Source organism: Canis aureus, chromosome 8, assembly GCF_053574225.1.
Source record: "Canis aureus isolate CA01 chromosome 8, VMU_Caureus_v.1.0, whole genome shotgun sequence".
Classification (NCBI taxonomy): domain Eukaryota; kingdom Metazoa; phylum Chordata; class Mammalia; order Carnivora; family Canidae; genus Canis; species Canis aureus.
In genome coordinates, this window is record NC_135618.1 from 14,873,561 (window position 1) to 14,888,914 (window position 15,354).

Here is a 15,354-nt window from a genome sequence, read left to right on the forward strand (position 1 = left end):
GCAATTCAAAGTTGCGAGTCAGCCCATCTCGTTCCATGACCTTAACTCCCTTATGTTTGTGGCTCCCGAATCTGGGTCTCCAACCGCAATCTTTCCATCCATCCTCTGGACCAGACCTCCACTTGGCTCGTAAACTTTCCGTGTGGACATCCTGCGGGGGCCTCAGACACCCACTTACTAGATCAGTAGCTTGTCTTTCCTTATGACTTGTTTCTGTATGTGTTCCCTGTCTCAGTAAATGATGTAACCTAGTCACCAAGGAAACTAGAAATCTTGGACTCCTCCCGGTGATCTAAGAGGGAGTGATACTTAAATGAAAGTGATAAAACTGTTTGGAAACGTTTACAGACCCCAGGGAAGGAGGACCGCTCCTTCAGATGATACACTCCTTCATGATTTGCTGTTCCTGTGGGAGGCAGGCTCCAGGGGGCAGAGATAGGGTCTGTCTTGTTCACTCCTCTTTTCCAGGTGGAGGAGCCGGACTGTGTTTCGTTCAGTTTTATATTCCTGGTACCCAGCTCAGTGCCTTTCGCTGAGTAGATGATCCATAAATAATGTGGGTTACGATAACTTAGAAGTGTGTAGTTCTAGGTGTTTTCTCAAAATTTTCCATCCAGATACCTGTGTTGACAGAGGAAGATGATGGTCCCAAAATGCAAAGTTTGGGGGTACCCAAAACCATCCTCACTTCTGACACCAGTTGCAAGTTTTTGCTAAAAGGACTCCCAAAACTCACTGGAAGCTATTTTACTTTTGCTTGTGGTTTATTGCAGCAAAGGGATACAGATTAAAATCAGGCAAGGAAAGAGGTGCAAGGGGTAGAGCCCAGATTTCCACACACAGAGCTTCCAGTGTCCTTTCCCCATAAACGTGTAGATGGTATTAACAAAGATATGTGATAGTATGCATGCTAACCAGGAGATTCACCCAAGCCTTGGTGTCCAGTGTTTTAATTGGAGTTCAGTCACGTAGACATAGTAGACATAGTTGATTGCCCATATGGCTGACCTCAATCTCCAGCCCCTCCATAGGTAAAACTGATACAGTGTGGCCTGGAGCCCCATGAGCATAAAATCTTGGGGGCATATAGTATAATATTTTGAAAATGTATGCAAATTTTATATATTAGTCTCTAATACAGCTTTTAGTTTAATATATAAAAATATTTAAAATGACGTTATTAAAACTGATATTAAGATAACCACGTGTATCTTGTGGCTCTTTTTTTAAAAAAATATTTTATTTATTCATGAAAGACACACAGAAAGAGGCAGAGACATAGGCAGAGGGAGAAGCAGTATTACCATTACTTGTGAGTAATCTCTGCACCCAACGTGGGGCTTGAACTCATGACCCTGAGATCAAGAGTCATAAGCTCTATAGACTATGCCAGCCAGGCACCCCAAATTACAGCATTATTAATCCAGATGCTCAAGTCAAAAGTCACTAAGTCTTATCATTTCAAATTTAAAATATAGTCTGAGTCCAAACACTTATTACCAAGTCAACCTCTACTATTCTTCTTCTTTCTTGCTTGCTAATTTTCATAACATTTAATAATCTTTAAAGTTGTTTAGATTCATGCATTGTATTTAGTGGCCATGTCTCTTCATCTCCTTCAACCTGAAATGGCCTTTCAGTCTAACATTCATGATCTTGACATTAAGATTATAGAACAGGTATCTTGTAGAAGATGCCTCAATTTGTCTTGGTGATAAAATGCAGGTTACAAATCTTTAAGAATATCATGAAACTGGGTGGCTCAGTTGGTTGAATGTCTGGCTTCAGCTCAGGTCATGATCCTGGCATCAAGGCCCATATCGAGCCCTCTGCTCAGGGGGAAGCCTGCTTTTCCCTCTCCCTGCCGCTCCACCTGCTTGTGCTCTCTCTCTGTTGAATAAATAAATAAAATCCTTAAAAAAAAAAAAAGAATATTATGAAAGTGGTGGTGTGTTCTTCTCATTGCATCCAATCAGTAGGCATGTGATTTCATTTGCTTTAGTACTGATGATTTTAACCATTTCTTAAAGGATTTTAAGTAGTCTCTACACCCAACTTGGGGCTCAAACTCACAACCCCAAGATCAAGAGTCACATGCTCTACCAGCTGAGACAGCCAGGTGCCCCTGATCTTTTGTTTAAGGTAGTATCTGGCAGGCTTTTCTACCATCAAGTTACTTTTGTCCTTTGTAATTAATAAGTGTTGTGTAGGGAGATATTTGAGACTAGGTCAATATCCCATTCTTCATCACATTATTTGTCCATGTATATTAGCATGGACTCATGGTTTCTTATTTTATCCAATGATCTATAAACTATTATTATTTTTTAAAAGATTGTATTTATTTATTTATTCATGAGAGACAGAGAGAAAGAGAGAGAGGCAGAGACACAGGCAGAGGGAGAAGCCGGCTCCATGCAGGGAGCCCGATGTGGGACTCAATCCCAGGTCTCCAGGATCAGGCCCTGGGCTAAAGGCAGTGCTAAACCAGAGCCACCCGGGCTGCCCTAAACTATTATTATTTATTTTGATGTTGAAATTATTCTGGATTTGGCCTGTGGGAGCCCCTTTAAGCTGGTTTCTGTGTCTTTTGGATACATCTCAGCTCAACTGCCACCTGGTCTGAGAGGACTTCCCTGATGGTGCTACCTATACTCTTTCCCAAGTTATGTTTTAACTCACACATGCCCTATTTGTATCCATGGCAACTAGAATTACCTAGGTCTCCATGTTTATATTTTATCTTCCCCAGCTAGAATGTGAATTTTTTGAGGATACAGACTTTATCACTGTATCTCCAACACCTAGAATAGATACTCGATAATCACTAAATTAATGACTGAAAAAATACATAATCCCCACTCTTAACTTCCTGTCATGTAAGAAATGCTAAGAAGAGGATGGAGTTATGGAAAGAGCATGGACTGTGGAGCCAAATATTTTTATCCTAAAAAGTTGTGTGATTTTGAGTCCTTTACTTTATCCCGAGTTTGTTTTAGCTCTCCTTTCAGATAGCCTTCATAAGTTTACATTCAACAACTATAGATTGATTTGCTTCTTGGTTTGCTTTTTTTCCCCCAAAATCAAAAGTGTATATATTTATCCACTGATACAAGATAAGACCAGAGCCTAGAACTTTCTGCTCCCTTTGAAATTGCTTAGGTTAAAAGCCAGCACCTGTAAGACTTGGCTTCTACCTTACACCATACATAGAAATCACTTCATAATGAATTATATGGCCAATTATGAAACTAAAATAACTAAGTTTCCAGAAAAAAACATAGGAAAATACCATCATGACATTGAGAGAAGAAAAAATTTCTAAAACAGGGGACAGAAATCACTAAACACAAAAGATTGGTAATTAGTTAAAATTTAACAAAATCTGTTTATCAAAATAAACAAATCCCCAAATCCCAAACAGAGCCAAAACACTTCTTAAAAAAAACTGAAACAAAACAAAAATTTGCCATTATTCTGGCCTGTTCCTAATTTGCCAGTGTTTGACCTTGCACTAAGACCAACATACTGACCAAAAGTAAGAGGTGTGTTCACCATGAATAGACATGGAGAAAAATTAGGCCACATACTACTCGGGCTACATATGATTCCAACTATGTGACATTTTGGAAAAAACAAAACCACAGAGACAATAAAAGGATCAGTGGTTGCCAGGGTTGGAAGGGGGAGGGAAAAGGAAGAGATGAGTAAGTGGAACACAGGAAATTTTTAGGGCAGTGAAACTGTCCTGTATGATATCATACTGGTGGATAGATGACTTTACGCATTTAACAAAACCCATAGAACTGGGGGGCCTCAGTGTCTCAGTCGGTTAAGAGTTTGACTCTTGATTTTGGCTCAGGTTATGATCTCAGGGTCACAGGATCAAGCCCTGCATCCGAGTCCAAGCTCAGTGGGGAGTCTGCTGAAGGATTCTCTCCTCTCAGTCTGCCTCTCTTTCTGCTAGTGCATGTGCTGCTATAGATAAGTAAAATCTTAAAAAAAAAAAAAAGACAACCAAACTATAGAAGTGCACAGCACAGAGTAGATCCTAATGTAAACTACTAAGTTTAGTTAATAATGTTTCAAGACTAGCTAATCAATTCTAATGAATATACCACACTAATGCAAGATATCAAAATGGAAAACAGAGGAAGTGGGGGCATATGGAAACTGTACTTTCTGCTCAATGTTTCTACAAATCTAAAACCATGCTAAAAAATAAAGTCTATTGAATAAGATAGAATTATAAAGTGAGATCAGGATTGTTGCTTTTGTGTGAAGTGATAATACAATATCTGTAAAAAGTAACTTTTTCACTCCTGCATTCACCAACCTGTGAGTCATTCTAATTTATGTACTTCCAGCAATAGGTGGTTTTCAGTTTAAAGGAAAAAAAAAATTGACTTCATAGGATTCAGAAAACCCAAAGGCTAAGTTTGTTAAAACCTTAATTTTATTGTCTGTATAGTTAACAGTCTGAAAGAAAACTCAGTGTTATCAACTATAAATGTGGGTGATACAGTATATCTAAATTATTTCTGATTCTGAGTAAATTATTTTTAAATAAGAGTAACCACATATCAAATTTTAATTAATGAAATGAAAAGCCTGCTTCTGCTTTTTAACTTCTTTAAATGTAATGCCACTGTTTTCTTATGCCTTGCTGAAGGTGAAACATGCTTCCCATAATCCTTAGAAAATGTTACACTACAAAAATTATCCAGGCTTAAAACAAGTTCTAAAGCCAAAGGCTGATCTTCTTTGTGATTGATAAATACATGTCTATCCAGAAATGCAACTTGATCTCATCACTTGAAGTAAGATTTCTATAAAAATTGGTACATGTAAAAAAAGTATTTTAGGTATTTATTTCCTATTGAAATACTTGAAACTTCCAAAAAAAATAGCACTGTAATTCAAAAACTCTTGTTGTTAATAGCATAGTCCCACCTCTGCCTTTTCAAAGTAATGGAAATATATGAGACATATATCAGGAAACAAGGAGATTATAATTTAAATAAAACCAATGACAGCATAAAATTTATAAAGGTGTAAAACTAGTCAAACTTTGTTATATAGTAAAAAAGACAAATGAAGCCAATGGCCCACTTGTTCCAGACAGTATCGAAGACAAGACTAGCACATATACACACACAGACAACATTTTGTTCTAGTTATTTCAACTTGTACAGTGGTCCTCACTGAAAGAGGATGAAAAGTTCAGAAAAATACTTTTGAAACCTCACCAAATTACGTGTAATAGCAGGTTTTTGCTGAGATTTTTTTCTGTAGGAATGAAAATGATAAGATTGTGAAAATCCTAAGAAAGTGGTATTAATTAATAAGGTTAATAAGAAACGTATTTTGGCAAATTGAGATCTTAGGTGGCTCAGACTCCCTTAGGTGCTCCTCCACATCAGAAGGGGACTCTGTAAGTGTTTAGCCCAAGTGAGTGGGAGGTTCTTTTCAGTACACTCGTAGTTTTCCTGTCAGTGACTGGATTTATTACCATATAGATATAGCTTAGTCTGAAAATTTACTGAATAGTCGGAAAGGACTATTAGACTATGAAAATTCTAGTACAAATACACTGAGACATCATTCCTACCCTAACACTCTATTCTCAAATAGAGAAATGTTCCCTATTAGTCTTAAAAAATGTGAAAACACTCAATACTTTAAAAATGGAAAGAATGGAAAACACTGAAAAGTACATGATCAACATGATGTTCTTTAGCTATCTAAAAGTATGCAATTCTTTGGTTCTAAAAAAGTCTTTTTTATAAAGTAGGCTTCCACTGCATTTTAAAAAACATATATCAAATGTTAAGTCATTACAGTAATTTTATAAAAAGACTGATAATCTTTCAAATATTTTTTGTCATTATTAAAAAAAATTAAGAGGCTGCAAACTGTCATTGATGCGAAACAGCACGTGACCTCAAGGGAAGAAACATCTCACTAGAGTTTCCACAAGTTCCTCCATCTTCTAACTGCAGCTCTGGTGGCAAAGGAGGAGCCCCAGGGTCCCCAGGCCTGGGAAGTGTAGTTGAAGAGAAGGTGGGATTTTCAGTTCTGCCAACTTCTAGGACAGGCAAATTCAGTGAAGACTCAGTAGAAAAAAAAGGGGCTGTGCTGGATTCTCCTTCTGGATGGTATATGACAGTGGATGCTCTCAGTTTTTCAGAGAAATTACTTTCATCTGAATTTGATCTAGAGAAGTTGTTTGTGGCTCCATCTGGAAAAGGTTCACAGCTGCTACATTTCAGTCCTATGATAAAATTATTCAGATGTAAATGAAAAAGTAACTAAAAAAATTAAGCCCATACCTATCTTGTACATTTTTAGAGATTACAAGCTGGCTACCACATAACCAAAATTTAAACAGCAATTTATAAATTTGGTCATAATCCATTTCACGTTTCATTTGCTTTTCCCAACCGCCATGAAGTGCACCATTATTTTTATTTCCTAGATAAGGAAATAGTCTCAAGGAAGCTAAATGATATGCTATCATTCACATTTAATTTGTATACTTATATACTTAACCACTGAATGACCTAGAAAATATTAAGTAGCCCCTAAAATTTTTCATAAAATAAGAAACAGCTTTCAAAACTGCTATTCTTTAGCATTCTGGCACAAAACACATTACCTAATAAAAAAACAAACTTTAAACGGACCATATGCTCAAATTCTGAGCTAAATAATACCAATTACGGATTCTTGAATCACAGGGTGTTAGAAGTGGAAGGGATTTCAGAGGTCCCCTGGATAACTTCTCACTAGTATAGATGAAAAAAGAGAGTCCCCAAATAGTTAAGTCATACCCAACCTTCCAGAACCACTTCCTGGGAAACTGAGAACTATAACCCAGGTCTCTTCACATTAATAATGTCCTGGTTCTCAAACCTAATGGTCTACTTAAATGACAGTGGTTGTTCTGATCAAAGAATTTTACCTTATCCAATGGGTGTAGCTAACAATTAGCCTCAGGGTAAAAGAATAAGCACAAATTCTATCTTTCTATTAGTCTTAGCAAATATTTAACATGTCTATAGGCACAGAATCTCCTGACTTGAGAAATTTTATGTAAAATCTGCAAAATCTATAAAGTATATTTATAGATCATTTTTCCCCCAACAGCTGTTCAACTTCACAGTACCTTCAGCATTTCTGATCTATGCTATAGAAACTATTTTCTGAAATATGGCTCAGGAGGGGAGACTTCCAATGTGTCCCAATATGGACTTACAGAGTTTCTTAAGGGTCTAAATTACTCTTTTCTGGATCCCCAGTGCCTAGAACAGCTGGAGTAGAGCTACATCACATGCACATTTATCTCAACTGTCTAGAGAAAGGCACAGGGAGAGAGATGGGGTTTGTGGGGAGAGGAGGATTTAAACAGTAGAGGCAATTCTGTGTAGTATTCCAATTAGTGAGTGTGTGCTCCGGGGTGAGGGTGAGACATGGCAAGTCATTCATCAACCTTTGTTCCCACGCCTCTCTCATGACATGTAACTCTAGTGTTTAAAGCTATGGATAATTTACATAACACGATTCTTACAAACATATGCCAATCGCTTCATTCTGTGATCAACTGGTGGAAGAACCATTACAGTTGGACTTATTACAAATACCTTGCCTTATATATTTTTCTTCATGTGTTATGTGCATTTTCAGGGGTTACTTTTGAATAGACTGATCTTCTATCCTGCAGACTTGAGAAACAAACTCCTATGTACACCAGGATTTCATTTTTGTATAAATGGTATTGTTAAATGAATATAAATACAGAACACAGAGTGATATTCTAATCTTCCAATGAAACGACAGAAGGTTAAAAAAATGTAAATCAAATGTAATTCTGAAGCTGAAACTTTTTGAATAAAAACAAAATGATGATTTCTTGATTTGTTTTGTATTTTGCTTTTAAAAGCATTGTTACATTTAAACGAATTCTTGGACACCAAAATATCTTACCTTTCAGATGTTCTAGTTTTATATTTCTAAGTTTCAGCACTTCATCTGTAATCTTCTGAATCAGGAAGTTCTGTGTTTTTTCTCGCCGAATAGATTCAACCAGTGTATCTAGTCCTTTGGGGTTTTCTTGTAAATAGTCTAACAATTTTCCGGCCCTTTTCCTGCTTGATGTTCGGCAAGAAATTTCTTCAGTGTCTTCTCTACTGAGTATTTTTTTTGCACGTAAGTGATCAAAATGTCTCTCAGCTATGATTTTTTCACACAGGTATACACGCAGATTTTCTAAAGCCTGAAAGACATAAAACTGTGCTTCAGTGCTTTTTTTTTCACCCTCACTTGAGGAAATCACATAGGTGACTGATCATTAGTTAGGAATCTTAATTGGTGAGAGAAAACGTACTGAAGTCAAGAGGCTCAGACCTACTAAAATCCATGTTATTAAGACGAAGGGCCAAGTAGACAGAAGTAACTAAACATTCCTTGCAGCTTTTTTTTTAAGATTTTTAAAATTAATTAATTAATTAATTCATTCATTCATTCATTCATGAGAGACATAGAGAGAGAGAGAGTCAGAGACACAGGCAGAGAGAAGCAGGCTCCATGCAGGGAGCCCGATGCGGAACTCGATCCCAAGTCTCCAGGATCAGGCCCTGGGCTGAAGGCAGCGCTAAACCGCTGAGCCACTGGGGCTGCCCTTCTTCTGTCCTGTTTTAATCTCATCTTCACACCTATAAACCAAGGCCACGCTATTGAGACAAGGGAATAGGTCTAGAGCGCCCAGGTCCATGGAAATAGGGGAGGTATGCTCAGGCCTCCACTTTCAGGGGTAAAGATGAAGGCAGAGGCTTCCATACATTTTAGTTACCATTTAACATGGAATCCAGGATTAGTCAGGACCAAAGAGGATAACTTAGCGAGGTCCCATAATTTATAACCTTCTCATGTTTATTAATCTTTCATTTTCCTGGGATGCCTTGGTGGCTCAGCGGTTAAATGTCTGCCTTCGGCCCAGGGCGTGATCCCGGAGTTCCGGAATCGAGTCCCACATCAGGCTCTCAGCATGGAGCCTGCTTCTCCCTCTGCCTATGTCTCTGCCTCTCTCTGTGTGTCTCTCATGAATAAATAAATAAAATCTTATAAAAATTTTTTTTTCCATTTTCTTAGAGTAAAACCATAGAGTGTCTATCCTAGAGTATGAATGTCTTTAAAAGAGCATAACTATAAGAGCCCTTAATGTGTCTATCTTTGGAGTTAGTTGGAAAGACTATATTCTAACTCAGTGAGTCAGGGGGTAGAAGGAAGTGGGTGCCGGGTGGGGTGGGGTGGGGGAGTACACTAAAGCAATAGTGAATGTTGGAAGAAATTAAAGAGATGAAGAAAAGGAAATCACAGAAAACAGGCTTAGATCTGAGAAGTGCCTCAGGGGGCTTAATGAGCAGACGTGGGTCCCACTAAATAGCATTAATAATTTGATGCCAATGACTGTTTTCTAGCTCTCCTACTTACTAGATATGTGATCTTGGGCAAATAACTTAACTCCCTGGGGGCCTCTGCTTCCTCATCTGAGTATTATGAGGAACAAAATAATATATGTAAAGTACTTAGGAAAGTGCCTGGTACATAGTAACTGGTCAATAAATGTTAGTGATGAAGACAATGATGACTAATTTGACTTACATTTATCATGATGAGCTAAAGGCAATGGAAGATCTTAGAAATATTTGAGTACATGGTGGCACAAAAGTAGGCTGGGTGAAGGGTCCCTATAGTTCTCAGCCACTGAGCTCCCACATTCATTTATTTGTTCACGCAACAAACTCTTCATATATCTAAATACCCAATATGCCAAGTGTTGAGCATACAAATATGAACAGAACTTGAATCCTGTATGCAAAGGGCACACAGTCTCGTTGGAGTATCTATCAAACACAAGCCAATAATTATCATACAATGTGATATGACCCAGAAAAAAACCACAAGTATTAGGGAAGTACAGAGTAAACAATTAACTGTACCTCCATGATCCGGGAAATTTAGAGAGGGTATACTTGTAGTATGAAGGTGCACAGAGGAGAATACTAACAAGTCTGGGGTAGTTGGGATGCAGGGGTGCATGTGACACTGGTAAGAAATTAAGCTTAAGGAATTAAGCTTAAGGAAAGGAAAACAGGTTGTATTATGGAAGAGTTTTTATAACATGTTGAGAAACATATGTTTCCCTGTAGCCAAGAGTCAAAGGGTTTATAAATAAGAAGCAATAAAATAATAAAAACTTTTGCAGAGGACTTGGGGGAGCAAAAATTGGGAGACCCATAAGGAGACTGCCACAATATTTTACATAAGCTATGTTGAGTGCATGAATTTAAGCAGTGAGGATGGAGGGAGAGAATTGATTTTAAAGCTGAACTCCTTGAAAAACCTCATCTGCTGTCATCTCTACTACTTACATACTGATGATCCCCAAATTTGTGTATGTGATCAAGACTTTCTCCACTTAGACATCCCAAAGCTACTTGAATCAACTTGTCTAAAACCAAATTTGATATCTTTGCCTGTCCTTTCCATTTGATAGTCTTCACTCATTTGGGAGTACCACCATCCAGCTGATCATGCGATAAACCTTCAACTCATCCTCAACTTCCTCTCTGTTGCTCCCTTGCCACATCTGATCACCTACCCACCAAGTCCTGCCAACTTACCCCTTGTATTTATCAAATCTGCCCCTTCACTTCATCTTTATCATTAGCATTGCCTTAGCTCAGGTCTTCGTCATACGTTGCAGGGACTATTAACAAACAAGACACCTAGCTGTACTTCCCATTTTTTTCCTCCCACTCAAATTTCTCCTTCACACATCTATCAGATCTTCCAATTTTTCAAGAGAAAATGAAAATCTGGAGTGGAATTCTACTAATATTGAAATGTTGTCAGTTAATTTTGTAAAAATTTAAAACAGTGTGTTCCACCAACTTAAAAGATAAAGTTCCTCAACTTTGGCAGAATAGTAGAGAGGTCAAGAGTATGGCTTTGAATAAGGCCAATGTCAGTTTGGATCGTAATTTGCCATATACTTCTTTAAGAACTGGGGCAAGAAACTTAAGCTAAGCTTCAGGTTCCTTATTTGTAAAATAGTGATAAACACTTACCCTGCAGAACCTCTAGAAGGACTCAGTAGGACAATGAGTATGAAGGCTTGACACAGTCTCTGATACACAGTCAGTACACAATAAGTAACAGCTATTTGATAATGGCAGACAGGGCACTTCATAGGATGGATCCTGCCTCTGGAGCTTAATCTGTCACCACCTCTAACTGTCCTGGTACTTTGTGTTCTACCTAAAACTGTCACTGTGTAGTTCTTCATGTTGTCACTTTATCTGATTTTCTCTTCTCATACCCTAAGTCCCTATTTATCATTTATGATTCAGCACAGTGGTCACCTCCTTCAGGAAGCTTTGTTTAAACTCCCCAGAAGGAATTAGGCACTCCTCTCTTCTGTCCTTGTAGCACCCTGTGCATATACTTCACTTTTCTACATACCACAACTATACTTCCTATCTCCCAATTCATTTCTATTCTGTATCATTACTCTTCTCAGCCACCAAGAACCTCGTCACTGTCAAATCTCATCCTCATTTGTCTTCATTTTACCTCTCAGCAGCATGGACACAGCTGACCACTCCCTCTCCTTGAAATACTGGTTTCGTGAATACCACACTCCCCTGGCTCTATTCCCATCTCTGTGGCTATGACCTTTCATTTAAAACAAAAAACAAAAAACCAAAAAACCAAAAAACTCCCCTATGATCTCCCTTTTCCCTTCTAGCTCTCAACTTTCTAGGTGAACTCACTCAATCCCACAGCTTGGATCTCCTTTGTGATCTTCAGATTTGTAGGTCTAATTGCTGATCTGACATTTTCACTCACCAGTCTGACTCTACTCTCTTTCTCAATTCAATCCATCACCAAATCTTAACATTTCTATTTCAAAAATGCATCTGGAATCCTCCTGTTCCATCCATTTCTACTGCTTTCCCCCTGATCCAAATCACCATCAGCTCTTAACTATATTAATTCCATGAATTAATATAGTTTCCCTCTTCTCACTTTTGCTCCCTTCCGTCCATACAATAGGCAAAGGGATTAAAAATATTAACATAGTTCTTCAGCAGACCCCTACTACACTTGAGAAAAATCCTAATACTTTATTACCATCTGTAAAATCCTCCATGATCTGGCTCTAGGCCAACCTTCCTAACTTCTCAGAGCACCCTCTGCCTGTTTCCAATTTCCCCAAGTCACCAAGGTCTTGCCTGTTTTAGTTCCTTTACAAACCTTACTCTGCCTAGAGGATTATTGCCCCAGTTCTGCTATATTCTTCAGCAACCACTTTAAATGTAACCTTCCCTGACCGTCCTATGTCAAGTTGATTCCCCCTGCTACTGTCTCAATACCTGTTTGTCTCCTTCATAGTACTTAGCATAATTTGTAAGCATATATTTGTCTTCAACCTTAATGACCTATATGTTTGAAGCAGGCAAAAACCACATTTGTTTTGTTCAACTCTGTATATCCTGCACTTAGCAGAGTGTCAAGTAGATAGTGTTCTAGATGAATGCAAAATTCATTGCACTTATTCTGTAATTTGCAATTATTAATTTATGTCTGTTTCCCTCCTTCCAGGAAATTAAGCTCTTTTCAAACTGGGATTGCGTCTTAATTTCTAATTTTCGAATTGTTAGAACCATGCATACCTCACAGCAGCATGTAATCCAAAAGATGAGGTAAACAAGTTGATGGGGGCAGGGGGAAGGGAGGAGCATAATGAAAGAGTGGGACTTTCCAGAAGGCTGGGTGGTGGCATACTATCCATCAAGACAGAGAATATAGCAAGCAGCTTTGGGGAAGGGATGATAAAAAGTTCAATTTCTGACAAGATGAGGAGTGTACAGAACATAAAAGTAAATTTCCAGTAGATATTTGGAAACAAGCATCTAGAGTTGACAAAGAAGGAAGTGCAAATATTTGTATGATAATTTTAAGACTGAGGTCATCAACCATTTTGAAAATAGCATGAAAAAAATCTCTAAGAAAAAAAATGTGCACATACATTTTTTTCATAGACCTCCTGAGACCCCTTCATGATTCCCCAAGATTATGAATTGCTGAGATAGCTGTAAATTGAAATCATGGAGATGGATAGTATCAATGAACTGACAGGGAAAAAAAGTGAATAAAGACCTGAAGACTGGGGATCCCTGGATGACTCAATGGTTTAGTGCCTGCCTTTGCACAGGGCGTGGTCCTGGAGACCTGGGATCCAGTCCCACATCGGGCTCCCTGCATGGAGCCTGCTTCTCCCTCTGCCTGTGTCTCTGCCTGCCTCTCTCTCTCTGTGTCTCTCATGAATAAATGAAAAAATATATAAAAAAAAAAGAGAAAAAATAAATAAATAAATAAAAAAGAGACCTGGAAGACACTCTTCACAACTGTGTTTGTGTACAGGTTTTATATTTATGCCCAACTGTAACCTCTCACAGCACTGCTGTAAAGATTAAATGGGAACATTGCAAATTATGTGACAAAGATTTTGGAACACCACAGGCTTAGCTCTTGAAGTGCATGGTTCCACTGGCACCAATCTTATATAAGACAACACTCATTTATTCTGTGGTAGTTATCAATGTCCCGGTTTTATCTCGACTAGAATATAAAGCAGAGGCCAGATTATCTTTTTTTTTTTTTGTATCTTTCCAGGCCCAAGGACAGTGCCTTCCATATACTAAGCGCTCCATCTGTATCGCTGAATGAGCAAACTAAGGCACAAATCCCTGTCATATCCAGTTTCCTTCTGTTAATGAGTCATTCCAATTGTCATTATGTAATTATGAGTGCAGTGTAATAAACCTTTCAAGGGAGAAAAGGGGGTAAGCATCTAAGGTAGATGAACATCTAAAAAAGCTGCTGTCTTGTCCAGTTCACAAATATAATTCTGTATTAAGTGCTGCAGAACTCATTTTCTGTTGGGTTTCTGGTTTTAATTCGAAATTACACGAAGTATTTTGGGGGTACTCCTACAGGTCTCACGTGGCAAAACAAGTAATTAAAAGCAAAAGAAACGAGATACCTCAACAAATAAGTACTAAGATTTGTGCAGTTCTGCAGCATCCAAGCAAAAGGGCATAATTTAGGTACTGAATATTTTCAGCATTTACCTGTAAATTAATTTTCGGCTACACCCACCCCCCAATTTAAATATGTGGGCGTTTGCTTACTAGGGGAATTCCAGGTTGTGCTTTCAGCTGTTGAGCTTCCCCCAACCCCCCTTTATAAAAGAGTTTCACATATTTGCTCCACTGCTTGGAGCCTTTCTCGGGTCCAGCTGTCGCTCCAGGTTGGGCCAGCAGCCTAGGGAGTGTGACTCAAGGCGGAACCTGGGCAGTCGACTCCCGACGACGCGGCCCCAAAGCGCAGGGGTGGGGGTAGAGATCCCCGGGGAGGAGTGGAGAGCCGGCAAGAAGCTGAGTGCGGTGAAACGCTCCACTGGACAGGGTTTCAGAACCCAGCGACCTAAACGTGGATTAACAGGTCACGAGGGGTCGCTTCCACCGAGGTCCCCCGGGCGCCGTCGTGCAGCAGCGCCCGGACCTGGAGCCCCTCGGACCCGCAGGCTCCTGCTCCTCTCCGGCTCCGACTCCCACTCCGCGTTTCCGCTCTCCTCGCCCGCCCGCCCGGCCGGGCCTGCCCCTGCCCACCCGCGACCCCCGGCCCTCGGCGGCGCCCGGGCAAGGCTGGCTACTCACGTCCTTCTTCACTTCGGTCAGGTCCTCCTCGGTGAGGGACGGCGCAGCGGGCTCCATGGCGGAGGAGCGGGGTAGCGCCTCTTCCGGGTCCGGGAGCTGCGGCGGCACCACCCGGCCAGGCAGGGGACTCGGGCCTCCGGGTGAAGCGGCGACAAGGGCAGGCGGAGCGGGTCGAGAGGAAGAGGGCTGCCGCTTCCAAAACAGAGGCTCACGGACGAGCCCGTAGAGCTTCCGGCTCCGCCTCTGGGGCCGAGGGCGCCGCAGACCTGGGCGTCCCCCAGCGGGCTCCGCGCTGCGCTCCTTCCTCTCCCGGAGGCGCCGGCGCAGGCCCCGCCCCCCGACGAGGCGGGGCTGGCCGTGGGGCCCGCCCCCTCCCAGCGGGAGCCAATCGCTGCCGGCCCGGGGCCCGAGCCTGGCCCCGCCCCCGGCCCCGCCCACAGCCCCCGCGCGTCCTTTGCGGGGAGCGTTTCCGTGGGTGGGGCCCGAGGCTCCTCCCGCCGCAGGCCCCGCCTTTGCGGACCGCTCGCCGGCGGAGGCGGGTCTCTGCCGGACCGTCCCCCCCGGG

The 15,354-nt window shown here is 40.5% G+C and overlaps 1 protein-coding gene across 1 annotated transcript; it reads right to left on the bottom strand.

The window, feature by feature from the left end:
• Positions 1-4,438: 4,438 nt before the first annotated feature.
• On the bottom strand, positions 4,439-15,112 carry BCL10 (BCL10 immune signaling adaptor). The gene is made up of 3 exons (XM_077905276.1): positions 14,790-15,112; positions 7,987-8,275; positions 4,439-6,274 (listed from the first exon to the last, which is right to left on the bottom strand). Exons 1-3 carry the CDS (start codon positions 14,844-14,846, stop codon positions 5,919-5,921), a joined length of 702 nt encoding a protein of 233 aa, XP_077761402.1. The 5' UTR covers positions 14,847-15,112; the 3' UTR covers positions 4,439-5,918.
• Between the last annotated feature and the right edge of the window lie 242 nt (positions 15,113-15,354).